This window comes from Castor canadensis, chromosome 7 (assembly GCF_047511655.1).
Source record: "Castor canadensis chromosome 7, mCasCan1.hap1v2, whole genome shotgun sequence".
NCBI classification, from domain to species: Eukaryota; Metazoa; Chordata; class Mammalia; order Rodentia; family Castoridae; genus Castor; species Castor canadensis.
In genome coordinates, this window is record NC_133392.1 from 109,858,187 (window position 1) to 109,883,111 (window position 24,925).

Below are 24,925 nucleotides of genomic sequence, written 5' to 3' on the forward strand. Positions count from 1 at the left end.
GGGCGCCGGTGGCTCAAGCCTGTAATCCTAGCTACTCAGGAGGCAAAGATCAGGAGGATCATGGTTCAAAACCAGCTCAGGCAAATAGTTTGAGAGACCTTATCTTGAAAATACCTAATACAAGAAGGACTGGTAGAGTGGCTCAAGATGTAGGACCTTAGTTCAAGCCCCAGTACCACAAAAAAAAAAAAAAAAAAAAATTCCTACAAACCCATATTGAGGGACATTCTAGGTAATACCTGATCACCTAGAATCATTAAAAAAAAAAAAAAAGGAAAAGCTAAGAAACTGTGACAGGAGTGAGACTAAGGTAAGAAGATGACTAATGAAATACTCTGTTATGTATTGGATGCTGGAACAGAAAAAAGGATGAAAATGAAAAAATTAATAAAAGTCTGTAGTTTAATTAATAATAAAACAATGTTGACTAACGTACCTTGGCTATACAGGATGGAACATTAAGAGAAAGTGGATAAGGAATGCATGGCAAGTTTATGTACTATCTTTGCAATGTTTTCTGTAAATCTAAACTTTTTCCAAAGTAGCTTATTTAAAAAGAGGACACAGGATAAATGGAGTGACTCAAGTGGTAGAGCACCTGTCTAGCAAGTGTGAGACCCAAAGTTCAAACCCCAGTACCACTGGAAAAAAAAAGCAACAAGAGAACACAGGAGCCATGTGAAGAAGTTCCTCCCACCCAAATTTAAAAGAACTAAAGTATCAATGTAATGACAGTGATAACGAACCATTGACCAACAGAGGCTACTGTGAGTCTGCACTGATATAAATTAGTAAATGAATACACTGAATGCTAAAAAGGAACAGGATCGTCATGTCGTCTAGGTTACCATCTAAGTTTGTGTGAGTACACTCTATGATGTTTTCAGGAATACAGTCACCTAGCTGCACTTCTCAGAACACACCTGTTATTAAACAGCACAAGACTGCATGCAGGGTGGTTGTGCACACATCAGAACAACTGGACATACCATTATTCTGTAAAGATGAAATTATTTCCAAACTTAAAGCTTCCCAGATTCAAATGTTCTTCCCGATTGCCACCTCTTTTATTCTAATTCAGGTTGCAAAACACTCACCAAGTCAGGGAAGTGGAAACTAATTTGGGATCAAAAGAAAGTGGTTGAACTGGGAGGATCACGGAAGCTCCAAAGTCCAGAAAATAAAGCAAGATACAGACTAAGAGCAGATAATCCCTGCTGTGGGTTGAGGAAATAAAAAACCAACAGCCCAGGGCAGAGGAGGGCAGAGTGAGGTAGAGTGTGGGCAGGAGGAAGAGGCGATGAATGCAGGTACAAACACAGGTTCAAACAACTCCAAAGAATCCTCATGCTATTTTGGCATTCAAGTGGAAATAAATGTTTGACAGGAAGCTTCAAACTACAAAGCAAATGCACAGGCCCAGGGAAGAGGGAATCAGGTTTACAAATCAAAAGACAATGACAGTGAATGAACACAAAGCACAAAATGCTTAGAAAATAAGCTTAGGGTCTTACAGTGGATAGGCTGTATCACTAAAATCTGACAAACACGCTGGGTGCCCATGGCTCACGCCTATAATCTTAGTTACTTGGGAGGCTGAGATCAGGAGGATTGAAGTTTAAGGCCAGCCTGGGCAAATAATTCACAAAACCCGATCTCCAAAAGAACCAGAGCAAAATGGACTGAAGGTGGGGCTCACACACTAGAGCACATGCTTTGCAAGCACTAAGCCCTAAGCTCAAACCCCATTCCCACCAGAAAACAATAATAAAATCTAATGAACAGAAATCTTTTTCCTTTCCAAGAAATACTGTGAAGAACAGCAGACAACACAATATATACTGTTTTTTAAATGTTTTGAGAAAAACATTCTTTGAATCAATCCTTGATTTTCAATATATTAAAAGGGAACTATCACACTACTTCCTTGAAAACCTCTTTTTTGTCTGTTTGGGGGCTTTGTTTGGTTTGGTTTGGTCTTTTTGTCCTTTGTGGTTTGGAAGAGTTTCGGATTATCATCAGTGCTTATCCAGCTCTATAGCAACAGTGTTTATAAGGAGGATTTTCCATGTATATCTTCTTTAATTTCTTTCAGCAATGTTTTATAGGTTTCAGCACAATACTTTCACTAACCCTAAGTGTTTCACTGACATTTTTTAGGGTTTTTTGTTTTTTTTTAAGACAGTCTCATTAAATAGCCCAGGCTGTCATTAAACCCAAGATCCTCTTGCATCTGCTTCCGGAGTACTGGGATTACAGGAGTATACAACGAAACCCAACCTGAAGAACTTTTAAGCACAAATTCTTGTTGGGCATCTGCTCTGTGCCAGCCAAAACAACTGGAGGGTCAGTCACAGACTCCTGTGCAAGCAGACAGTAATATACTTTGACATTAAACATGAACTGTTTTTGACAACTGGCTTTTAAAAGAAAGAAAATTAAGGAGCTTGATTTACATTACTGCCCAGATGGAGCATCACCCCACATGTGAGTAAATGTGGCCCACTGAAGTTTCTGATGAAAACTCAAGAATTGAAGCTTTGAGTCCAATGTGGTGGTGCATGCCTATAATCCCAGCATTCAGGAGACTGAGGTAGATTTCAAGTTTGAGACCAGCTTGGGTTACATAATGAGACTTTATTTCCAAAATAAATAAATAAATAAAAAATTTTTTAAAAGAAAGAAAACAGGCAGCAGCTTTGGATCTGCCCCTCCGGTCTATACTCAAGTGCCTGCGATAGCACTTTTCAATTTGGGGTCTATAATCCTCTAGTGAGATCGGGCTTAAGTCACAAGAGATTCATAACCCTTGAAATTATATGCAGATTTTTGTGTGCCTATGGATCTTGGCACTTTTCTAGACATAGGATTTATAGCTTTCACTATACTCATAAGCCACAGACAGTTGACTGACCAATTTTAAGTGCCAAAAAGCTAACATAGTCTTACATTGCAAAATGTATCCACCCAGCAAACCCATGCTGAGAACCTGCCACATGTCAGGCACATTAACAGAAGTGCAGCACTTCAGAATAAATTAGGGGGTGGTCCCTTTCTGCTCTACCTCTCTCTTGGAACAATGTATCAGGCTCTAGGTTAAACATTGGTGATCCCTGCCCTTTGCAACTCTTACAATGTAGTGTGGAGGGAGAATTACAGGTATGACACAGTGGGAGATAAGAATGTGAGCTTTGGAGTCAAACAGTCATTAGTTCTCCACTCTACCACTAATTAGCTGAATGATCCTGGCAACTTGTTCAACACTAATTTTGCATTTCTGTTTCCCTATTAATAAAATAGGAATAAGAAATTCTGATTTCACAGCTTTAAAATGAGAAATATAAACAATGCTCGGCACCAAAAATGAAGTTATTACTGTTATTATAGATATCCAGAGGAAAGAGGGATTTGCTGTGGCTGGGGATTATGGGGAGATCTTAATCAGACTATCACACTCAAACTTTAGGTGTCACATTTTAAAAGATACAATGACAAAGGAAAATGGTGTGTGTGTTCAGAGAAAAATGACTACGATATTAGGAAAGTTGGAATCACATCCTAAAAACTAGCGATTTGAAGGAACTTAAGTTACAAGTCAAAAAAGAAAATACTATTAGTTCCATATGTTGCTGAAGAGTAGACAGTTTTGTGTGTGTGTGTGTGTGTGTGTGTGTGTGTTTTGTTTTATTTTTTGAGACAGGGTCTCACTAGATAGCCCAGCTGGCTTCAAACTTCCAATTCTCTTACCTACGCTTTCTCAGTGCTAAGATTACAGGGGTATGCCACTACGCTAGGTGAGAGTTTATATTTTTATTAAAATTCTTTATTTGTTAGGACAATATTGGTTGGTAGCAATGTAAGACCTGACTTGAAATCAGTAAGACAATAAAGGGAACTGGGTGCTTGCATAACCATGAAATCCAGAGGGAGGTTAAACTAAAGACAGTTTGCTCAGGACTCCAGTTCAGCTTCTCTAGAGCCCTCCTCCCCCCCACCAGTCCTCCTCTGGATGTCGGTTCTGTCCTCTGTCAGCTGCAACCAGGGCTGTATGACTGCCTTCATGCCCAGTGAAGAGAAAGAGAATTATTTACCTTAACAACCAAACAAAATTCCTAGGCCTCTCTAGGTTAAACAATCACCGGCCAGCACACTCCCACGTATAGACTGACTTGGGTCCAGGTTATTGCCCATTCTTGAACCAATTCCTCCGGAAAAAGAGAAGAATCATGAGAACACAGATGAAAAGCACCCAAATCATAAAGTTGCTAAGTAATCAGGGAGGAATGGAAAAATCTTGGTGCTACTGAGAAATTTAAGAAGAAAGGAGACTGGGTAGGCAAAAGTATCAGGGTCCCAACAAGAAGGAGATGGCACAATGAAAACTAAGTCATTGGAGAGAATCCTTTAAAGAGACAATCTACAAAGGTTTAAGGAAATTCTGTTGGCTACTCACAGTTCCCTAAACCTCCTGAGCCTAAGGAGACGGGGGAATGGGAAGAGGGCTTAGAGAGAGAACACTAGATAGAAACTGTGACCTTCTTTGAAAGATGAAGCAGCCAACCCACAGAAAGAGGGCAGAGAGAGAGCTGTGTGGATACAAGCTCCAATCTTGCTCTCCTCAGTCTGCTCATCTCCCAGTAGTGGCTCTGGCCAAGGCAACTGGGGGACAAGACCTGGTTAATGTAACCCCAGGGCAGGTTAGCCTCCTCAGATACATGCCTGAAGAGAAGGGTGAACGATCTGGGCGATGTTCAGCTCAGCAACCAAGGACTATCTTTATAGATAATCACCAGCCAAAACATAAAGGCGAGCCAAGTGTTCTGGGGACCTGCTCTTCCCACTTCTCACTCATTGCCCTGCTCAGCATCCAGAGACGAATGTCTCTGTAGGCAACAAAAATACAGAGCCAGAGTTCTCATAGGCATTTGAGGATCTTTAAATTTTTAAATTTCATTTTCTTTATTTACAGTTTGCCTGTTTCCACTGGGCTCTGCGAAGCTAAGAATAAGCTGTCATGTCCACAGGTTGGAAGTAGGTCCTGAGAGTCCCAAAGGAACAGTGATTGTAGGGAAAAGAAGATAAGTGCAAATAGAAGAATTAACAGACAAAGCTCAGGAGGTTAGTGACAGGGACCCCTTTCATCAAAGTAGATTTCATTTAATGCTCTACCCTGATCTTATTTAAGAAGCAATTCCTTTGAATTCCCTCCTTGAGTTCTGCCTAAGACACAGGAGTACCTATCTATGACTGGAAGCTAGTCATCTCAGCTTCCGCACAAAGCTGATTAAATGTTATTGTGTGATTTTGTGCAATGTTATTCTTCAGAAGCAACCATAATTTTAATAGATGTTAAAATGCTAATCTGCAAAGCTAAATACCATCCAGCATACTCTTTCTATGGAGAAACAACTCTAGAGAGTAATTCCTAAGCATAAGCCACTGGTTAACTGGGAAATGGTGTATAGCCAATGGGAAACCCCTTAGGGCTGCCTGTGAACACACAGCATTGTGATGCTAACCACAAAGTGCTCTTCTTCTTGGATGTGTTTTCAGAGCAGAGACCAGCATTTCTGAAACACTTTGCAAGAACTTCTGCCAAGACAAGAAACTTAAGGAGGCAGTGGTGTCCCAGAAATCTAGAAGTATATTTCTTCAGCCGCTTTCAGTGTCCTTGTTACACTGGGAATAGGAAAATAAGATACACAGAAAAGAGGCAGAACCCATAATTCAATTCTGTGTAATTACACTAGAAACAATATAATGGATAGCTTTTAAGTTGCATATACTATGCTAAGAAAAGTAATTTTTAGAAGTAAGCAAAATGCACTCTTGATTGTAGAAGAATAATTACAAAATGAGAAAATGTCCTAACATTAACAGGAAAAAGTGGTGAATAATAGCCGCATTTTAAAAAGCAGCTGTAATTACTGAATATATTGTTAAAGAAAACAGAGGTTTTCTGGGGTTTTTTTGGCAGTACTGGGGCTTGAACTCAAGGCCTCACACTTGCTAGGCAGTTACTTTACCACTTGAGCCACTCTACCAGCCCCTAGACTATATTTTTAAATCCCACATTGAAGGACACAGCATATGAGAAATTCCCATTGTTTCTATACTAATGTAAAAGAAAAAAAGGAGTAAGTAGCTTCTCAAGATACACTCAAGCAGTTTGCTCCATTTGGTGGGTTTGGATTGTGAAAGGTTCTAACTGATAACAGTATGCTTTCAAATGCAACTCTGTCACTTAATGACCATGCTTCCCAATTAACTACCACCACGTGGACCTTGAAGTGAGTTTCTAATGCTCAAAATGAGAGAATGTGTGTTCTTCTATTACTGATGCTGAATGCTAGTCCTGAACACTCACAATTGAGTCTTTTTCAGACTTTAAACAACATAATAGAAACACAGGTACACACACAAGACATTTAAAAAAAAAAAAGACTGCAATAACAATGCTTTCAATACAGAAGCAAGTTAGAATATAAACAGTTTATAGAACTGCAACAACAAACATGTTAGGACATTACCTTAACTAATCAAAATTCTAAATTCAGAGTTGCAAAAGACTATGCACACACATAGACACACATGCACCCATGGCTAGTCTGAATAAGAGCCCAGTGCTCACAACGTTATGCTCACTCCAAATTATTTCCTATAAATAATTGTAATTATAAACGATGTTGTTCACTGTGAATTATTCACTAGAAAAAATTACATCCCAAAACAGTAACATTCAAAGACGTAACTGTAAATATTAAGTCACAGTGGCGTGAAGTGCTTGGTGATCCAGGTAGCTTGATAAAGCTGGACTCGAATCCAGGGCAGGACTAGTAAAAATTACAACTGCAAATGCAGGCAGGGGCCCAGTCACAAAAAGCCTAAGCATCTTAGGTTTCTATTCTATCATGTCATGCTTCTCACATAAAGTCTGCGAACTCCATGGTAACATAGGAATACAGAATGTCATAGGATAAATATGGTACATCTTCCACAAATGTCAAGTTTATGAAAAAAAACTGAGGGGAGTTAAATCAGTTTTTGAATTAAGTCAATGCTACTAGTAGAATACAAAATTAAGATGACTTTGTCAGACAGAACACAAATCTTCAAGGTAACTTCACTTCTGTAGGAGCCTAATTCAGATCCATTATTTCTTACTATTAAAAGCAACTTGAGGCTGAGGGTGTGGCTCAAGTGGTAGACTGCTTGCTTAGCAAATACAAGGCCCAGAGTTCAAACCCCAGTACTGTCAAAAAAAATCTGAGGAAAAGTTTGGGAAACAGTACTGGGAATGTGAAACCAATGGGATTTTTTTCTTTGATTGATTATTTTTATAAAGCAGGAGAGTGATATAATCAGAATTAGGCTTTGGGAGGATCTCTCAAGGGAAGGAAGGCTAAACCATAAAAGACAGGACCATAGTGGTAGGTGACAAACCAGAAAGTTGCAATCATCTATGCAAGAGATAAAAAGACCTAACCCAGACCCAGAGCTGAGCAGTGAAAACAAAGAAAGCCAAGAAGATTCCAAATCATTTGGGAGGCAGAACAGACAGGGCACAGTAATTATTCAATGACAAAGCTTTTGAGAACTCATTGATATAAAGGTGTTCTTTTTTTTTAAAGAGCTTATATTTCTACAAGGCATTTGATACATGTACCTCTAAAAGCTCCATTTAAAAGAATAATACTTTCAGTGTGCATTTTAGTCATAGAAACTAAAAGGTTGTATAATATAAATGTTACACCAGACATGAAATAAAAATTTGATTTATGAAAAGTATATTTAAAAAGGAAAATCCCGAATTGTTAAGAAAAACCTATCAGGTTCCCACCTATCCAGTTACTAACCAGTAGCTTTTCTAGAGACATAACTGCATAGTTTGAGAACTAGCGTTATAATGTCTTTGATTATTAATGTGATATTCTAAATAAATGAAGAAACAAACACAGACTATCTTCTAGAAAACAGAGCATTTCAAATACCTGGTTACTTAATAATTGAATAAAATTAATCATTTTACAGAGGTAAATATACAGTTTTAGATCTGGTAATATAATATAGGCCTTATTAGCTAAAAAAGAAAAACAAAATAAAGTTAAACTTTCATTACTAAGTCGACAGCAAAATACAGAGCCACTAAGTAAAAAAAAGACATTAGAATTAAGGGAAATTGGTAAAAGATATGAACAAAAAAAAATCTTGCAGAACATACTTATAAAAACATTACAACTTAAAAAAGGAGATGAAGTATATTTTAATTTTACTGAACCAATAAAAATAGCAATTCTCAAATCAAAATTATCTATAGGAAAGGCTTTTAATTGCTTTTACAAGTTACCATACTTTGACCCATTTTTTTTTTATTGTTGTGCTGAGGATACATTGTGACGTTTACAAAAATTTTTACAATATATTAAATATATCCTACTTGAATATCCCCCTCCATCATTTTCCTTTATACACCCCTACCCCATTCCTGCAATAGTTTCAACAGATCTCATTTTTCCATTTACATACATGTGTACACAGAATTTGTACTATATTCACCCTCCTTTCCCCACATCCTTACTCCTCCCACTGTCACCAACATCCTCCCCCCCCCAACTTTGGCCTATTTTACTTACTTATAAAACACAGACCACTAATAGTTACAATCATGAACAGAAAACTAGTAAAGCCTGTACAAGTACTGAAGATGATAAGGAAAGAAAAAAAAAACTAACACTAAAGCAAACCTTATTTGTAATCTAACTCTGATCTGTTTAAACTGTAAAACTACATATCAGAAATATGAAGAACATTTTACTATAGCAGTTCTTTAGAAAAGATAAATGCTAGGACAAGTCTGGAAACAAGTGTTCTTAACTTTCTTTTGCTTTTGGATGAAACTCTGGGCCCCTCAAAAACATGGTGCAGGAGTTTAACAGCCTAAGAATTTAACAGACTTCACTTGGCAGTAATAGACTTACAACCATTTGAGTTGCTAGCTTATGCTTGCTACTTTTCAGAGAATTCTAAGATTCAGGGTAAACATAAGTTTATCATAGAAAGACTATCTCAAAAATAAAACTCACAGGTGTAATTCTCAGCAAACGTGTCTCCATCACTGATACCAGATGTAACTTAATTGTTCCTTTCATAAGACACCTGGATACATTTTCCACCTCTTTTAAGAGAAATGAAAGATTCCAACAGCAAGAATAGACAGAACTGACTTGAATTTTGCATCTAAATATTTTTAGAATTAACAAAAGGAAATGTTATAACAAAAACAGCTGACATTCTACAAAGGAAATCAAGACACTTTTCAGTGTTCTGGATTATCTACACACAGAGCTGCTGTTTCTTCAGCTTGTTTATCAGAAATGCCATCTGCTTCTCTCAAGCCTCCCTTCTCTGAGTTCCCTGGCCATCCTCTATTTGCATGGACAGGGGAAGTAGCTTCCAAAAAACCAGGTAGCATCACAAAAACCTGACAGATGGGAAGTGGACAATGGTGAATGGAAAGAGTTGAAAGGGGGATGGAGAGATACAATATTAATAGGACTTTCTACTTTGCATTTTGCAACCAAGTAGCCCCATGAGTTATGAGAATATGTGACCATATTTATCGTGAGGGGCTATGTAAGGTTAACAACACAGTAATAGAGCATTAGTGTTATTATTTTATAGATCACCTGGAAGAATAGAGATGCAACTGTCAACAGCCAGCCCTCCTGCAATTCCATGCAGCTGGTCGCAAGAGAAACTGTGTGAATTCGCCCAAGTCTCCACCTCCCAGGACAGCCCACCACGCTCAATATATAAATTCAAGCTATTTATCTGAAATCTGTGAACGAACATCTGGACAATTAAGAAACTCTGAAGAATCAATGAAATTATCTCATACATTTGATAAAACAAAATACCTATGAATACCTACGCTCAGGAAAAGAAAGGCTACTACACATCCCAGGTTAACCTGGCTATCTTTGAGTATCCCAAATGTAGATGATTTGCATTTTCTTCTTTACACTTTCTTTGTCTCTTCTAGCTCTCCTACAATAAGCACTTAGCTTTTGCAGCCAGAAGAAAAAAAAAAAAAAAGTTCAGTGGATTTAGAGTCTTTAATTCTAAAGCAAGAGTTAATCGGGTTTAAAGACAGCGTGGCCACCTCTTAGCCCCATGGAAGTCACTGGGACACAAATCCTCCAGCACTGGGCTTGGCAGTGAGGCCGCCGGGCTCTCAAGGCAAAGTCGCAACGTCTCCACGCTGGGGCCTTGGCGGGCCGGGGGAACAAAGTTGTCTCAAACTTGGTCAAGAGCTCCTGCTGCAGCCCAACTATCTCCCAGCTCTCCCGCGACCCCGCCCCCCACCGCACAGCCCATGGACCCCGCGGGGACTCTGGCCCCTTAGAAAGGCGTTCCCAAAGCCTCGGTCCCCAAACCCGAGCCGGAGCACCTCACTTTCCTGCACGGATGGCAGAGAAGGAAGCAGCGGGCCAGACCTGGCGGCCACCGCCCTGATTCCCGTGACCTTGGACGCGAAGCTCCGCCTCTCCGAGCCTCAGTTTCCTAATCCGTCCCCCTCCCGGGCAGGCTGTCTGCGGGCTTGGAGACGCACGAGGCCGGGTGCCCCGCGTGCGGCGTGGACCCCGGTCCTCCCCACGGCCCCCCAGCTCGGTTCCCAGCGCGGTCCCCGCACCTGGCAGCTGCTGTCCTGAGGCAGGTTCTTCACCAGGATTTTCCTGCGGTTGCTCAGCTCCCGCCGCATCCGCTGCAGCCGCGCCGCCACCTCGTCGGGGTGCAGCGTGGGGTGCGCAGGGTGCGCGGCGCCTTGGCGCGCGTCCGCGGAGGGGCCTGGCCCGCACGGTGCGGGACCTGGACCTGACCCCGGCCCCACCGCCGTCGCCGCCATCTTCCCCGGGCCGCGGCCGCGGGCGCCTCGGAGGCTCGAGGGGGAGCGCGCGGAGACCGCGCTGGAGGCCGGGCGCGGGCGGGCGAGGCGGCCTCGGAGAGCGCCCGCGCCGGAGGGAGGGACCGAGGGACGGGGGACGGAGGGGCGGGGGAGCCGGGGAGGAGTCGGGGAGGAGCCGCGGGCGCCCCAGCCCCACTCCCCCTGCCCCGGCCCCCGCGCGCCAGGGGCCTCGCCCCCCTCGCCGACTCCGGGCACCGCCCCCCGACACCTGCGCGGGCGCCTCTGCGGGGCCTGGGGGGCGCTGGGCCTCCCGATCCCCCACCACCCCTGTCCCCCGCGCCCCTCGAAATCCCCGCGCTGAGGTGCCAGGTGCAAATTCAGGCTTCTCAGGGAGACAGGAGCCTCCTCTGCTGCTTCCAAGATGGGCACTTTTGGCAAAGTTTGAACTGAATCTCAAAATTGAAGATTTTCTAGAAGTAAAGGAGATTTTTTTTTTTTAAATCTGTTTGGTAAAATCTGATCATAGTGTATGTTCTTTGGTGTGTCTAAGAAACCTGTGTCGTTCACCAGTCCTTTGGGTCCTGTCGCACAGTTGCTAAGATGGAGAACCTGGATGGTTGCGTCTGCAACCCTTGGAGCCAGGCTGAAAGGAAGAGCAGGACGGAAAGAAAGGAGAGCTATGGCAGAGGGCTGGAGAGTACGCTACTTGGAACATTATTTGAATTGAAACTTGGAGGGAGAGTTATAGTGTAGAACTGTACGTAGTCAAAGCGGTGTCACCAGCTCAAACAATCAAATAACTTTTGACTGGCACTGGCCCAAATGACAGTCAGCAAAGTGGAACTGTGGACTGAGTGTGGTGGCGCACACCTGTAATTCCGTCACTCAGGAGGATGAGGCAGGAGGCTTGCGACTTCGAGGCCAAAATGGGCTGCACAGTGAGACCCTGTGTCAAAAAAATGAGGATGGCTGAAGGACATGCATCTTAAGTGTGTATCACGCAAACACAAACAAAAAAGCCTGTTTCGTGCCAATATGTAATCCATTGGGGGAAATGTTTTAAATAAACATAACCGAGATGTATAAAAATTTTTCAAAACTATGAATTCAGTGTTTCTAGGTGCTTTACAATATTTTATAATAACTCAATTTTCCTCATTACATATGAAGAAATAGAATCTGGTCTGATCAATTCTAACGTGAGATGTTCCAAATAATATAAAATGATTCACATGTAATCCCTCCGCCACAAAATAATGGTTGTTAATATTCCTGCATTTATTCTCTGCTAATATTTGTATCATTACAATGATACTGGGCAGAACAGCCCTGGTTCTAGCAGCATTGCTCCGAATTGCCAAAGTGTGCTGAGCAGGTAGGCACATTGTAATACACACATACAATGAAATATTATTCAGCTGTAAAAAGAAACCAAGTACTGCCACAGGTGGATGAACCTTCAAGACACTGTGAAAAAGACCAGGGACAAACGTTACATACTGTATGATTCCAATAAAGACCTATTTCACAGAGCTGAGAGGCTTTGAAAAGATTCTTCTTTAAAATGGGCACAAAGCAGAAATAACCTTAGCATATGCTGTATCCTTGAGTCATCCATTAAGCTTCAGAGCATATATTTATCCAAATGAGTACTGTCTCCTTGACAAACATTTATTAAAAGTTTATTATGTCCTAGACAATATATATGTAAAGGCACTAAGAATACTGGAATAATAAAATAAGCTTCCTGTATGATAGGAGCTCAGTCTTGTTAGGGGAAAATTATGCAATAACTATAATTAAATGTGATAATTAGTATGCAAACAGAACTTCAGGAGCAGCCCTGGAAAATAGGGCTGAAAAAAAAAAATCTGAGTCTAACTTTGGTGATGTTGCTTTTTCTTAAAACCTTTTCCCAACTGCTTTTTTGTTACTGACTTCAGAATCTCTGGCAAATTCTTCTACATAGTTTCTGTGGCAGCAAATGTTCTTCTTTTACAGATGGGTTTATTTTTTGGAAATAATTGAAAGTTACTTGAAGCCAAAACTAGTGAATGAATCAGGTGTCTCCATTTTTTCGGTTTCTGGGGTGACACAATTGATTTCGTGTACCATTATCACTTTTCATTAGCATGGCTCTAGATTTCGAACCAACAATCCATCCTTGTTGCTTTTGTTCAATTGTTTTCAAGGAGAAATAATAGACTACTTATTTAAAACTCTGAATCTGAGTTGATTGTTCTTGTCACATTAAAAAAAGAAGGAATAGAAACTACAAAGACTTGGGGCTACTGTAATCCCAAAGAAATCCTTTCATTTCAGGGTTTAGGCTGACTCGTTAAATAGCAGCCTCCCTAGCAAACTAAGGAACACTTTAATCTGAACTGGAGGTGGAGTACAATTACCAAGCTGCAATGTATTTACCAATACCCGCAGGTAATTATCATGCTCTGTGTAATTACCTTGGTCTTGACATCCATGTGCTCACTTAAGCCTTTATTTTAAAAAAAAAAGGGTTTTTTTTGTGTATTTTTATAGTTTTGTAACTGGTGAAAACATGGAAGAGGTTTAATGAGGCTTATTTGATAACAATAATAGTCAGCTTCTTATAATCAAACAATTTTATGATCATATATCATGATAATGTGATTAAAATAAGTATGTGGAAAGACCTCATAGAATGTAAGAACAACACATTTTTAGTGATTTATTCATTCAACTATTATATATGGACTGTCTACAATGTACTAGAGACACTACAATGCACTAAATTTGATTTTTATTCAGAGGCGGACTTTTCCCTGGAGAAAGTAATTGCAATTCAGTAATTGCAGGTTTAATGTGATAAATACTATTGATAAAGTACTCAGCATGGGGTGGGGGGAGGCATTTTGACTTAGGGGCAATCATCCTGAGATTTGGGTCTTGAAATACAAGTAGAATATTTCCAGATGAAATGGGGCAAATACTGAAAGAGGGAACACAAAGAAGCCCAAAGGCATCACAAGGCTTGGTGTGTCCATGAAAGAATAAGTGTGATGTTTATGAAAACGATGCCTCTTTAGGGAGTAGGAAATAAGCGAGAAACAAGTAGTACATGTCATTCTAGTTTTAAGAAGCTAAATAAGAAGCAGTGTGGCATCAAAGGCAATCCCAAAAAAGAGTAACATCAGAGGTTTGGAGGCAGAGAAATGGGATGATCAGATTTAGCTTTACAAAAAATAATCCTGACAAGCATGGAAAAAATTAATTTGTTTTATTTCAGAGACCAGTTAAAAATCTATAAAAACAAAGCGAAAATGTTTGCAAGTTCATACTGCAGTAGAATACTGACAATAAAAGGAAGCACATATATAAATTTTTCCATAGATTACCTAAGGTTTTATTCTGTGCTTTTTTTTTTTATATTATTTCAATTGAACTCCTAAAATTAGCCTGTGGTGTAGCTAGAATGTACCTTTTTACCAATGAGAACAAGAAGGCAGGTACCTTGTCCACAGGCACACAGCAGGCAGGGGTCCCAGGGTTCCAGTGCAAATCCATCTGCTTTTGGATCCCAGGTATATAATCTTGTATAACTGTAGCCCGAGGGAGAGCTGGATTTGTGAGACTTTTTTTTTTTTTTAAGAAAAACTCAGCAGAGCAAAGAAACAACAAAATATAGTCACAAGAGAGCAGAATCCAGAGTCAAATTACCTGGATTCAATTTTATGTAACTGGAACGACTATTTAAAGCATGAGAGAGTACTTAAATATGCTGAGCTTCAGACACTTCATCTCTGAAACAGAGCTAATAGCAGTGCCCAAAAAGCTATTAATAATAAAAGGCTATTATGAGGATTAGATGAGGTAATATGTATACAAGACTTGGCAGAGTGCTCAGCTCAAGGGCTTAAATACAAGGCAGTCATGACATTAATAATAGTGATAATGAGTGCTTATGAATTATTTTTAAAAACTTTTGGTGGGCAGGGATGCTACAATTAAATGAGGCAAGTGAAGAGTATAGGAAGTGAAGAGATTGAGCTCAGTTTTGGCCTCTGAGCTTCAAATACAGTGGGACACAGGGTTAAGAATACCCAGAAGATGGATAAGAAATTTTAAGAGAACTTAATAGTTTTAAAAACAGTGAGGTAGAATGAGATCGTTCTGGCTGAGCATGTAGATTGAAAGAAGTCTAAGCAATAGGACCTCAGGTGACTACTTAAAGACTAGAAGGGAAAGAAAGTGGGAAGTATTTGGCAGTTTTGTTAGGACTCTGCTTCTACTATGTATGTGCCCAGCCCTAAGAAGGGAGCCAGGTAACAATGAAAAAAAGATGTGAGGCAAAAGCAGTTGGATTACATCTGGCACCACTGCCGGTGTCCCTGACTTCACCTTGATGGAAATCTAGCCCCCAATCTTGGCTCCAGCTTTCCATCCCAGCTCCCTGGACACCTCAGAGAAGCCCAGAAAGCAAAATGTTCCCAAATCCTTTTCAGTCTTCATTCTGTTTGTCCTCTCTGCTACATTGATGTGCTGGTCACTCTTCTTCTTGAGTCATGCCCCAACAATTCTTCTTGGTTTTTTTTTCTTTTTTGGGGGGGTGTTTTTGAAAGGTTATGTAGCCTGAGCTGGCCCGAACTTACGATCTTCCTGTCCTATGGCACCATGCTTGACTCCACCAAATCTTTTCAATAGACATATCTCCTGCCCTAAACTCATACATGTCAATTGTAGCATTAAACCAGCTCACTAAACCAATACACAGGTACATAAAAGTGGAATTTGCACATACCCCTGCTATTCCTCTTTATATTTTGAATGGGCACATAATAATTGCACATATCTGTGGAGTATAGTGGGATGTTTTGATACCTGTAAACCTTGTGTAACATCAAATCACATTTATCAGTTTTTTTTGTAGCGAGAATATTCAAAAAACCTCCTAGCTATTTTGAAATATATAATACATTATTGTTAACTATAGTCCCCTACTATGCAGTAGAGGACTAGAACTTATTCCTTCTATCTAATTGTATGCACTCGTTTACTACCCATAATGCTTCTTGGCGCACTCTCGTTCCATTGCCCCGCGTCTGCACTTATATGTGATTGTGGAGGTGTGTCACTCAGATCTCCCTCCGAGAGCATGCTGTATGGAGGGTTGCTGACTGTAGCCCCCTGCTAGCTGCTGCACCTCCAGGTCCACAGCACTCATATTGCAGGCATTCTCCACAGCGCTCCTAGGCAATGCCTGAATCCGTGGGGTACCACAACTGGGCCATTTGTGCCTTACACAAGATTTCTGTCATGAGCAATCTTTGCCAATCGCCAGGCCCAGACGTTCTCAGAGGGGCCCTGCAGCCTGGCTCTTTCTACCTCATCTTCTCTTCCTTACTTTTTCCCCTTTCACAAGGGAAAGGGACCTGCTTTGTGCTTTTGAGTCTCTCCTGTGGTTGAGTCACTCCTGCTCCTCTCTGCTTCATCTTTCTCCAAAAACATCTTTTGAACATCTAAGATTGGTTTGATGTCTGGGACTCAGAGAAACTGACCCAGTTGATAAAAAAATGGTAAAAGAAAACAGGCAGTAAAATTAGGTTTGAGGACTGTTTGCCTGTGCTTGACTGGCAAGGAGGACCTGCTCCTGAGTGGGCACTGGATGGGCCCTGGCACAAGGTGACCACGCTATTGCTGAAGATTTCACTGATGATGACTTGGGAATAAATCCTGGTAGAAGAGAACACTTATTTATTTATTTATTTTATTGTTTCTACATTTACTCACATGTGTATACTTTGTTTGCCACCCCCTCCACCCCCCACTTCCGGGCAATTACCCTCTTGTTCTTCGATTTTGTTGAAGAGAAAACATAAGATATACTAAGACAGCGTTTTTGCTAGTTTGAGATAAAGATAGCTATACAAAGAGATTCCTAGCATTGCTTCCATGCACTTGTGTATCGCAACCCACATTGATTCATCTCTGCCAGACCTCTTCACTACTTCCTGGTCCCCTTCCCATAGTCGCCTCCGCCAGTTTAAGATTACTATATTCGCTTTTCTACAGTGAGCACATCAACCACATTCAAGTTTTAGGTTTCTTTCCCTGTCCCTATTCCTCTGGTGCATGTAGAAAGCTTTCTTAGTGTAAATATTTAGGTATTTGAAAGGTATGGGAAGAACAGTGCCTACAAGAATAATGATGTTGGCTCGTTATTTCCACGTTCTATTGAAGCCCTACAGAGGAATGAGGAACTGGGAAACAGTGAAACGATAGAAGGCAGGGCATGAGAGACCAAGAGGCTGTGTAACTTGGAGCACTTTCTTGGGTTGTGGGATTTAACAGCACTTCAGGGATGCCACAAACCTCTCTCTCAGGGTGGGGCAAACTCACTGTCGCCCAGAGAAGGTGGTGGCCTGTGCTGAAAGAAGGGGAAACTCTTGAGTTGCCAAGACAGATGGCAGAGGAAGGAACAGAAAGGCAAAGGAAGGGGGATGCTGCAAAGGCTTCCAGAAGGATCATGTCCATCACAGGGCCCAGAGAGCACCCCATTCTCCACGGCCATAAAAGGAGCATGGTGAGAGGACTCCAGTATCATGGGGGTGGCCCTTCTTGCAGGCCAGGGCTGAAGCTGTCAAAGAGCTGGGTTCATTAATAGTAATAGGAATGATAGCACCCCAAATAATGAGACCAGGTGACAATGCTTAACTGCCAGAAGCCAGAAGGCCACCATTACTGTAACTATTAGCAATACTGGAATAACATCAAGGAGTCATGACCCACAAGATGTCACAAAAATGGTTAACAGAGTCTGGTATCCCTAGAGGCAAAATAGAAGGGCAGCCAGTGAGAGCATTATTTAACATCTGTAATCAGAAACATGCAAGAATGGAGAGGCAGGAGGACAAAGGTGGTTACCCAGTAAAAATTCACGATTCTTTGCTCAGTTCCTGTATTTGCGGAAATTCTCAGACCCAGAATGCATAACTGAGAGATGGTTGTGTTCCAGAGAAGAAAAACCCTGCAACAAATATTAACAGTAATGATTTCCCTAGTCCTGTTCCAAAGGATGTACAACAATTTACTCATGTGACTATACTCTGGAGAAAGAGGAATAACGATACACACTGAGGACTTTTGGACAACTGTCTGAGCTGACACTGAGACCTGAAGACCTGAAGTGTCATTATGGTCTCCTTGTTATGTTTGGGGCATGGGAACCAGGAATATATGCAGCCTGGCTAAAGTCCAGCTTACAGTGGGTGTACCATCCATAAATCCAGCTAGTGATCGTTTCATCTGTCCTTAGTGAAGAATTAGGATGGACTTTCGTGGAAGTTTGACTTGTTTTGATCCTTAGCTAGTGAGGTGAGAACATCATATTAAGAAGGCCCAGGAAAAGTTTCTGAAACTATCACCTCCTGAGCCAAGACAGTGAATCAAAAACAACATCACATCCCAGAAATGACGGCATGCATTAGTACCACTGTAATGACTGTGTCAACTTGGCTAGGCCACAATGCCCAGGCACTTGATCAAACATTATTCTGGATGTTTCTGGGAAGGCATTCTTTGATGAGATTTACATTGAAATCAAGGGACTTAAAGAAAGCAGACTGGCCTCCATAACGTGGGTGGGCTTCATCCAATTAGCCGACAGCCTGAGGAGAACAAATGCTGACTTTCCCTGAGCAAGAAGGAATTCTGCCAGGAGACTTCCTTCTGACTTCATCTGCAACGTCTGCTCCTTCTGGCTCACCAGCACCCTGCCTTTGGACTTGAACTAGAACTCCTTCCCAAGTCTCTAGACCGCCACCCTCCTTCATCAGATTTTGCACTCACCAGTTTCCAGAATTATGTGAGCCAAAGCCAAATCCTTAATTTTTCTCTGTCTATTTAAATTTCTGTCTCTCTTTTTCATACACACACACACACACACACACACACACACACACACCCTATTGGTTCTATTTCTGTAGAGAATCCTAACTAATACAACCACCATTAAAGATTTAATGCATGGATGGTAGTCGTGGTCTATCTGCACTGAAGTCAACAGTGTGCCATCTATAGAAATGACCTGGATCCTGGAGATTACAGATTTCCACAAGCTCAACCAAGTAGCAGCTCCAATCATAGTTCTGTGCCAGAAATGATGGTAAAAACAGATCCATAGGCCTCAGGTTTATAATATTATGCAGTCATTGATTTGATAATTCTTTCTTTTCTGTCCCAATAAAAGAGAGAATCAGAAAGTTTTATTGACCCAGAATGGACAGCAAAGTTCATTTACAATTTTGTGCTCTGAGCTATGTCAACTCTCCACTATACTATGTTACAATTAGAGTCTATATCACCTTACAGACCCAATTCATCAGTGATATAATATTGATCTGGCAGGACTTGAATGCTTGGGACAGCACATGACTCCAGAAAGTGGGAGGTAAAACCTGTGTAGAATCAGAGTGCTGCCATTTTAGTAAAGCTATTAGAAGTTCAGTGACCATGGCCAGCTCAGGACATTTCCTTCAAAGTGAAAGAAAAGTTGCTTCATCTATGCCTCCTGCCACAATACTCGTTAGACCTCTTTGAGTTCTGGATACAGCCCCATCCACACTGAATATTGCAACAAGTACAATTCCAGCCTGTAGAGTGGGCGACATGGAAGGCTACCAGCTGTGAATGGAAGCTGGAGCAGAAAAGAGCTGGGCAGTCCAGGTTGCAGTGCAAACTGCCCTGTCAGTGTTTGTGTGGACACTGCAGTAGAAGTGTATGGAGAACATTGGGGAGTAAAGATTCTTTTGTCTTGCATGTTAATGCCCAGGGAGCACACACCTTAGATGCGAAAGTGTGATTGCCAAGGAATCAGATGCCTCAGGAATGAAGGTTTGGGTCATACCTCCAGGCAAGTCACCAGGAACAGTTAAGGGGAGGAAGGAGACAATGAATTCCAGGTACAGCTCTGAGATCAGCTGCAGCATCTAGAGATACAGTCTGTCCTGCTAAAGTCCCTCTTTGAAATTTCCTGGGGTGGAGGGAAGGGACTCCTAGGAACTATGAAGGAGCTGCTCCCTAAACATGCTGGGGAAAGTGTATCTGTGTGACACACTGATGGGGATGAGCCACAGAGGCACTCAGATCTCCTTCCAAAGGCCCTTCTGGCTGACCATGCCCAGCTGCTACCTTTCCTGGCCTGTTTTGGCATTCATGCTACAGCCAGGCTGCTCCCAGTCAATGACTGAGTGCCATGAGGGTAGCCAAGCTGGGTTGTTTCTCTCCAGTGCATGACAGTTTTAATAGACACTCCATCCTAGGGCACTTGCTATTAGCCTGGTTGTGCTGCATCTGGGACTCTTTCTACAAGGTTGTCTTTCCTCTCTCCTTTCCCAGGGGTCAAATCTATATTGTGGCTGGGTGTGGTGGCTTACACCTGTAATTCCACCTATTCAGGGGGCAGAAATTGGGAGGATCACAGTTCAAAGCCAGCCTGGAGAAAAAGTTAGTGAGCCTCCCCCTCCATCTCAACAAATAAGCTAGTATAGATATGGTGACACATATCTATAGTTCCAGCTATGCAGGAAGATATAGGTAGGAGGCTTGTGGTCCAAGACCAGGTAGGAGGTTGTGATCTGAGGCCAACCCTGGGCAAAAACACGAGCCCCTGCCTGAAAAATAGCCTAAAAACAAAGAAGGCCTGGAGTGGCGGCTAAAGCGGTAGAGTGCCTGCTTAGCACTCTATAAAAACACCTCTATTGCATGTCCTTTACTATTCCTGCTCCTTCCCCTTTTATCCTTTATGACATTCTTCTCCATAAATTTCCTACCCATCTCCTTTTCCCTTGGTGTCTTTCTTTTTGGAGGACCCAAATTGAGATACACCATTTAAAAAATTTTGATATGTAGAATTCTCAGCAAACTTTAAAATACGTTCACTCTTCTGGATTTTTTTTCTGCCATTTTAGATAATCTTCAGTTTCATTCCTCTAGTCCTCAGCTCCTGGTACATTACCAGACTGGGTTTGAGAATCTATACTGCAACTTGGCATTCAAGCACACTTTTAAACCTACTTAGCTGGGTCCTGACAGCAGTCTTAGCATTGATTAGTAATGGATTATGGACCTCAGACAATTATTGCTTTAGAAGCCGTGTTAGCAGGTGTTTCACTTCATCACTGCATAAACTATCTCTTCTCAACTGGCAGTTTTAAAGAAATATTAAGCTTCTTGTGTTAGTCAGACGTTCTCATTGCTATCACCAAATGCCCGAGATAAACAACTTAAAGAGAGAAATTATTTATCTTGGCTCATGGCATCTGAGGTGTTAGTCTATGGTCCTTGGCTTTGTCGATTCTGTACCTGTTGAGGCAGAAAGTCATAGTGGTGGGAGTCTGTGGCAGAGTCTACTTATCTCATGGGGGACAGGAAGCAGAGAAACCAACAGGGAGGGGCCCAGACAAGATAGAGCCCTCATAGTCACGTCCCCCGTGACCTACTTCCTCTAGCTAGGCCCCACTTCCTAAAGTTTCTAGAACCTCCCCAAATACTATTACCAGCTGGTGGGGGGTGGGCAAGCCTTCAGTACATAAGCCTTTGTGGGGGAACATTTCATATATGAGCCATTCTGCTCTAAGCCCCAAAAGGCTCCAGTTCATCTCACAATGCATCTCCAAGAGTTCTCATTGTCTTAGTAGTTTCAGCAGTGTTCAAAAGTCCAAGTTCCAAGTCTCTTCTCAAAACTCTTAGCTGTGAGTCCCTATAAAATAAAAACCCAAGTTTCATACTCTCAAAATACTTGGCACAGAGAAAACATTTCAAAAGAAAGAAATGGGGGGATAGAAAAGAAGGATCAGAGCCTGGCATGGTGGTACATACTTGTAATCCCAGCACTTGGGAGGCTGAGACAGAAGGATTGTGAGTTCAAGGCAAGCTGGACTACATAGTGAGATCCTGTCTCAAACAAACAAACCAAAAAGGAAGGAAGGATCAGACTAAAGCAAGACCAAAATTCAGTGGGAGGAAATTAATAAGTCCTGTTACTCCATGTGTGTGGAGCATGGAGCATGTTGCATGGAGTAGGTGGTATGAGGTGAGCTCCAGAGGGCTTAGGCAACCCTAGCTGGTGGCCTTTCTTGTGGCAGCTCACATGGCTTCTCTCCTGGGCCAGCTCCACTTATTGCCTGTGGCTATCCTTAGTGGATGTTCCACATTCCTGGTGTCTCCAACTTCCTTGGGTCTCCATTGCCTTAAGCCTCACCTATTCAGCTTCATGCATTACCCTCTCAGGGCTGCCTGCAGGGACTCCAACCCTGTTGCACATGGCCCAGCCTCCCACTCCCAGGCTTTCCTTTGAATGGAGGTAGAAGCCTCCATGATTGTGTAACTCTTGCATTTGGCCTGTGATGTGGATGATACCAAGGTCTGCTGTCACTGTGAGCTGTAGCCAGGCCATCTTAGACCAAGGCCACCTTGGTCTCTGAGTGCCTGGGAAGCTGAGCACAGACAGTCTTTACTATCTGCATTTCTCTCAGCATTTTGGTCTTCTGAACTTCCATCAGAATCACCTATTAAGCTCTGCTTTCAGCATCCTAGGATTTCTCTAACTCACATCTCCAAACTCTTCCAAATTCTTTCTGCAAACCAGTTCCAATGGTTTAGGACACATGGTCAAGCATAATCACAGCAACTCCACTTCTCTTGTGCCAATTTCCGAGGCGTCTTAGATCTTCTTTTAATTCCTATGAAAAGTACCCAATATAAACAACTTTAGGAAGGATTCATGGTTTCAGAGGTTTCAGTCCATCATGGCAGGGTGTGGCAGAGCAGAGTAGCTTACATCATGGAAGCCAGGAGGCAGAGAGAGATAGAGACAGAGAGACAGAGAGAGAGAGACAGAGAGAGAGAGAGAAGGAGAAAGAGAGAGAGAAGGGCAGAGAGGAGAGACTGCCTGTGCTACCTGGCTTTCTTGCTCACATTCAGGGTGGGTCTTCCCCTTTAATGCTGTCTGGAAACACCCTCAGTCACACCACGTGATGTGTGTTACTAATGTCCTAAATGTTTCTAATTCAGTCAAGTTGACAGTCAAGACTAACCATCATATTGCCTTTCACAGATTCTACATTTGCTTCTGAGCCAATTCATGTATAGTTTTCCAAGGTAATTCTTTCTGCACCTTTCCAAATATTTTGATGGATCTAAATTCTCAGGATTCTCTAGTTAAAGCCTGAGTGAATTTCTTGTAGAATCATTATCATTTGAGCTGCCAACTCAAAAACAGTGGTGTTCCTACCACTGCCTCTGTCTTTAGCTAATTTTAAGTGTTTCCATTTTGCTGCATCCAAGTTCTCTTGCCAGCTCCCGATTTCTTTTTTGGTTGCAATATTCCATTACTTCTGCTTTATGCACTCACTTGTCCATTAACAAGCAGCCTTTAGATTTTATTCACCTAGGAAGAGAAAATCAAGCTTTGAAGTTGGACTATTCCAAAATAGTTTTTACATGAGCATAGACCTTTCTCTTAATATACTTTTCAGCTGGTGAATTGACTTCTAACAGAAAAAGATTTCAAGATAGGGTATGACAAAGAAGGTCTCATAAACTAGGTTAGTGGGAATTGCATACATATTGCAAAAAGTTTCCAGGTGCCCATGAGTATAAGAACTTTTATCTGTGACGCCAATGCACGTCTAATGCAATTATTTCACTTGCAAAATATCCGCTCACAGACTGGAGGTTGTGACTCAGGTGGTACAAAGTCTGCTTTGTAAGCATGAAGCTCTGATTTCAAACCCAGTTCCACCAAAAAAAAAAAAAAAAAGAAAAGAAAGAAGAAAAAAAAAATCCACTTACCAAGCTCACCCAAGTTTCCACTGAATTGAGTCCAGCTCAGTATAAACGTATCTAAAATTGCTTCATAATGATGACCTTATAGAGTCATATGCCCCAAGAAGTTTGAGGAAGTCACTTCTGGTGTGTTTTCCTGCCTTCAGGCAGAAGTGTACACAAACAACCCAGACAGGACAAAATGTTTCCTAGGAAATAGTTGGTAAACTCGCTTTAGAGTTTAACAATGACTTAGTAAGGAATTTCTTTTTTGAAGATATAAATCCTTCTGTTGTAGCTCAAATTCATGTTTATAATAAGTTTGACATAGAAGTTAAAATTCTGTTTTTCATAATGAGTGAACAAATTTCCTAAGTCACAACTGGTTATTTCCTATAACAGAAAGTTTCACATAAATAGTCATTTTCTATGTGTACCAAAATACAACTCATCCTTTCAACATTTATTCATCTTAAACCATCATTTAGTAATCTTATAGCTTATATTTTTTTGAAAATTATCACAGATTCATGGTTCCCTTGATGGACTTACTATCTTCTCATTTTTGTGACCATTTGTGATATCAAATTTGTCTTTTGCCCGGTGATTACTTTTCTGATTTAGAGTTTTTTCATTTTTAACACTTATTTAGACAATTCCCAAAACCTTTCATTTTTGACAATAACAAGATGAATCGGTCTTTTCTTGCTTGGTCCTCCCTTGAGTTCTGGCCCCCTAGTTTCCTTACAGAAGAATTTTGTAAGGAGAAAAACTGTGGGCATTCAAAACATGCTTTCCTGCATGACTATTAAAAGTAGTTTGAGTTGAAATCTTTTTTTTTATTATTGTTATGCTTAGTGGGGGTGAGTTGAGATCTTTCAAAGAAACAGAAGTTAGCCAGGTCAAGTAGAGAAGCCCCCAATAAAGTAAGACAAAAATTAAGCAGCAGTAAAATAATGTTTACTAATGATCTGAAAAAGGATGGAAAGAGACCAGGGAAACATAGCACAGTAACACTGATGGACCGCTTACCTAGGCTGGGAATTAAGGAAGACTCTCTGAGCAAAGTGACTATTGACTTAGGAAGTAGGTGTCACTAACACTTACCAATGTCTTGTTCCTCTTTTCTTCCAATATGGAAGGCTCCCCTTCCTGGCTCCCCTCTAATTAACCTAGGCCATGTAGCTAACTAATTAGGTGTTATCAGAAGTGATGTAT

General features: G+C 41.4%; 1 protein-coding gene across 5 annotated transcripts in view; it reads right to left on the minus strand.

Annotated features, from left to right (window-relative positions):
- Raver2 (ribonucleoprotein, PTB binding 2) overlaps window positions 1-10,933 on the minus strand; it is an 80,309-nt gene extending 69,376 nt beyond the window's left edge. For all 5 annotated transcript variants that reach the window (XM_074079880.1, XM_074079879.1, XM_020184243.2 and 2 more), the window contains exon 1: window positions 10,694-10,933. In XM_074079880.1, coding sequence (XP_073935981.1) covers window positions 10,694-10,906 — 213 coding nt within the window. In that variant the 5' untranslated portion in view covers window positions 10,907-10,933. The remainder of the gene's footprint in view (window positions 1-10,693) is intronic.
- Window positions 10,934-24,925: the final 13,992 nt, after the last annotated feature.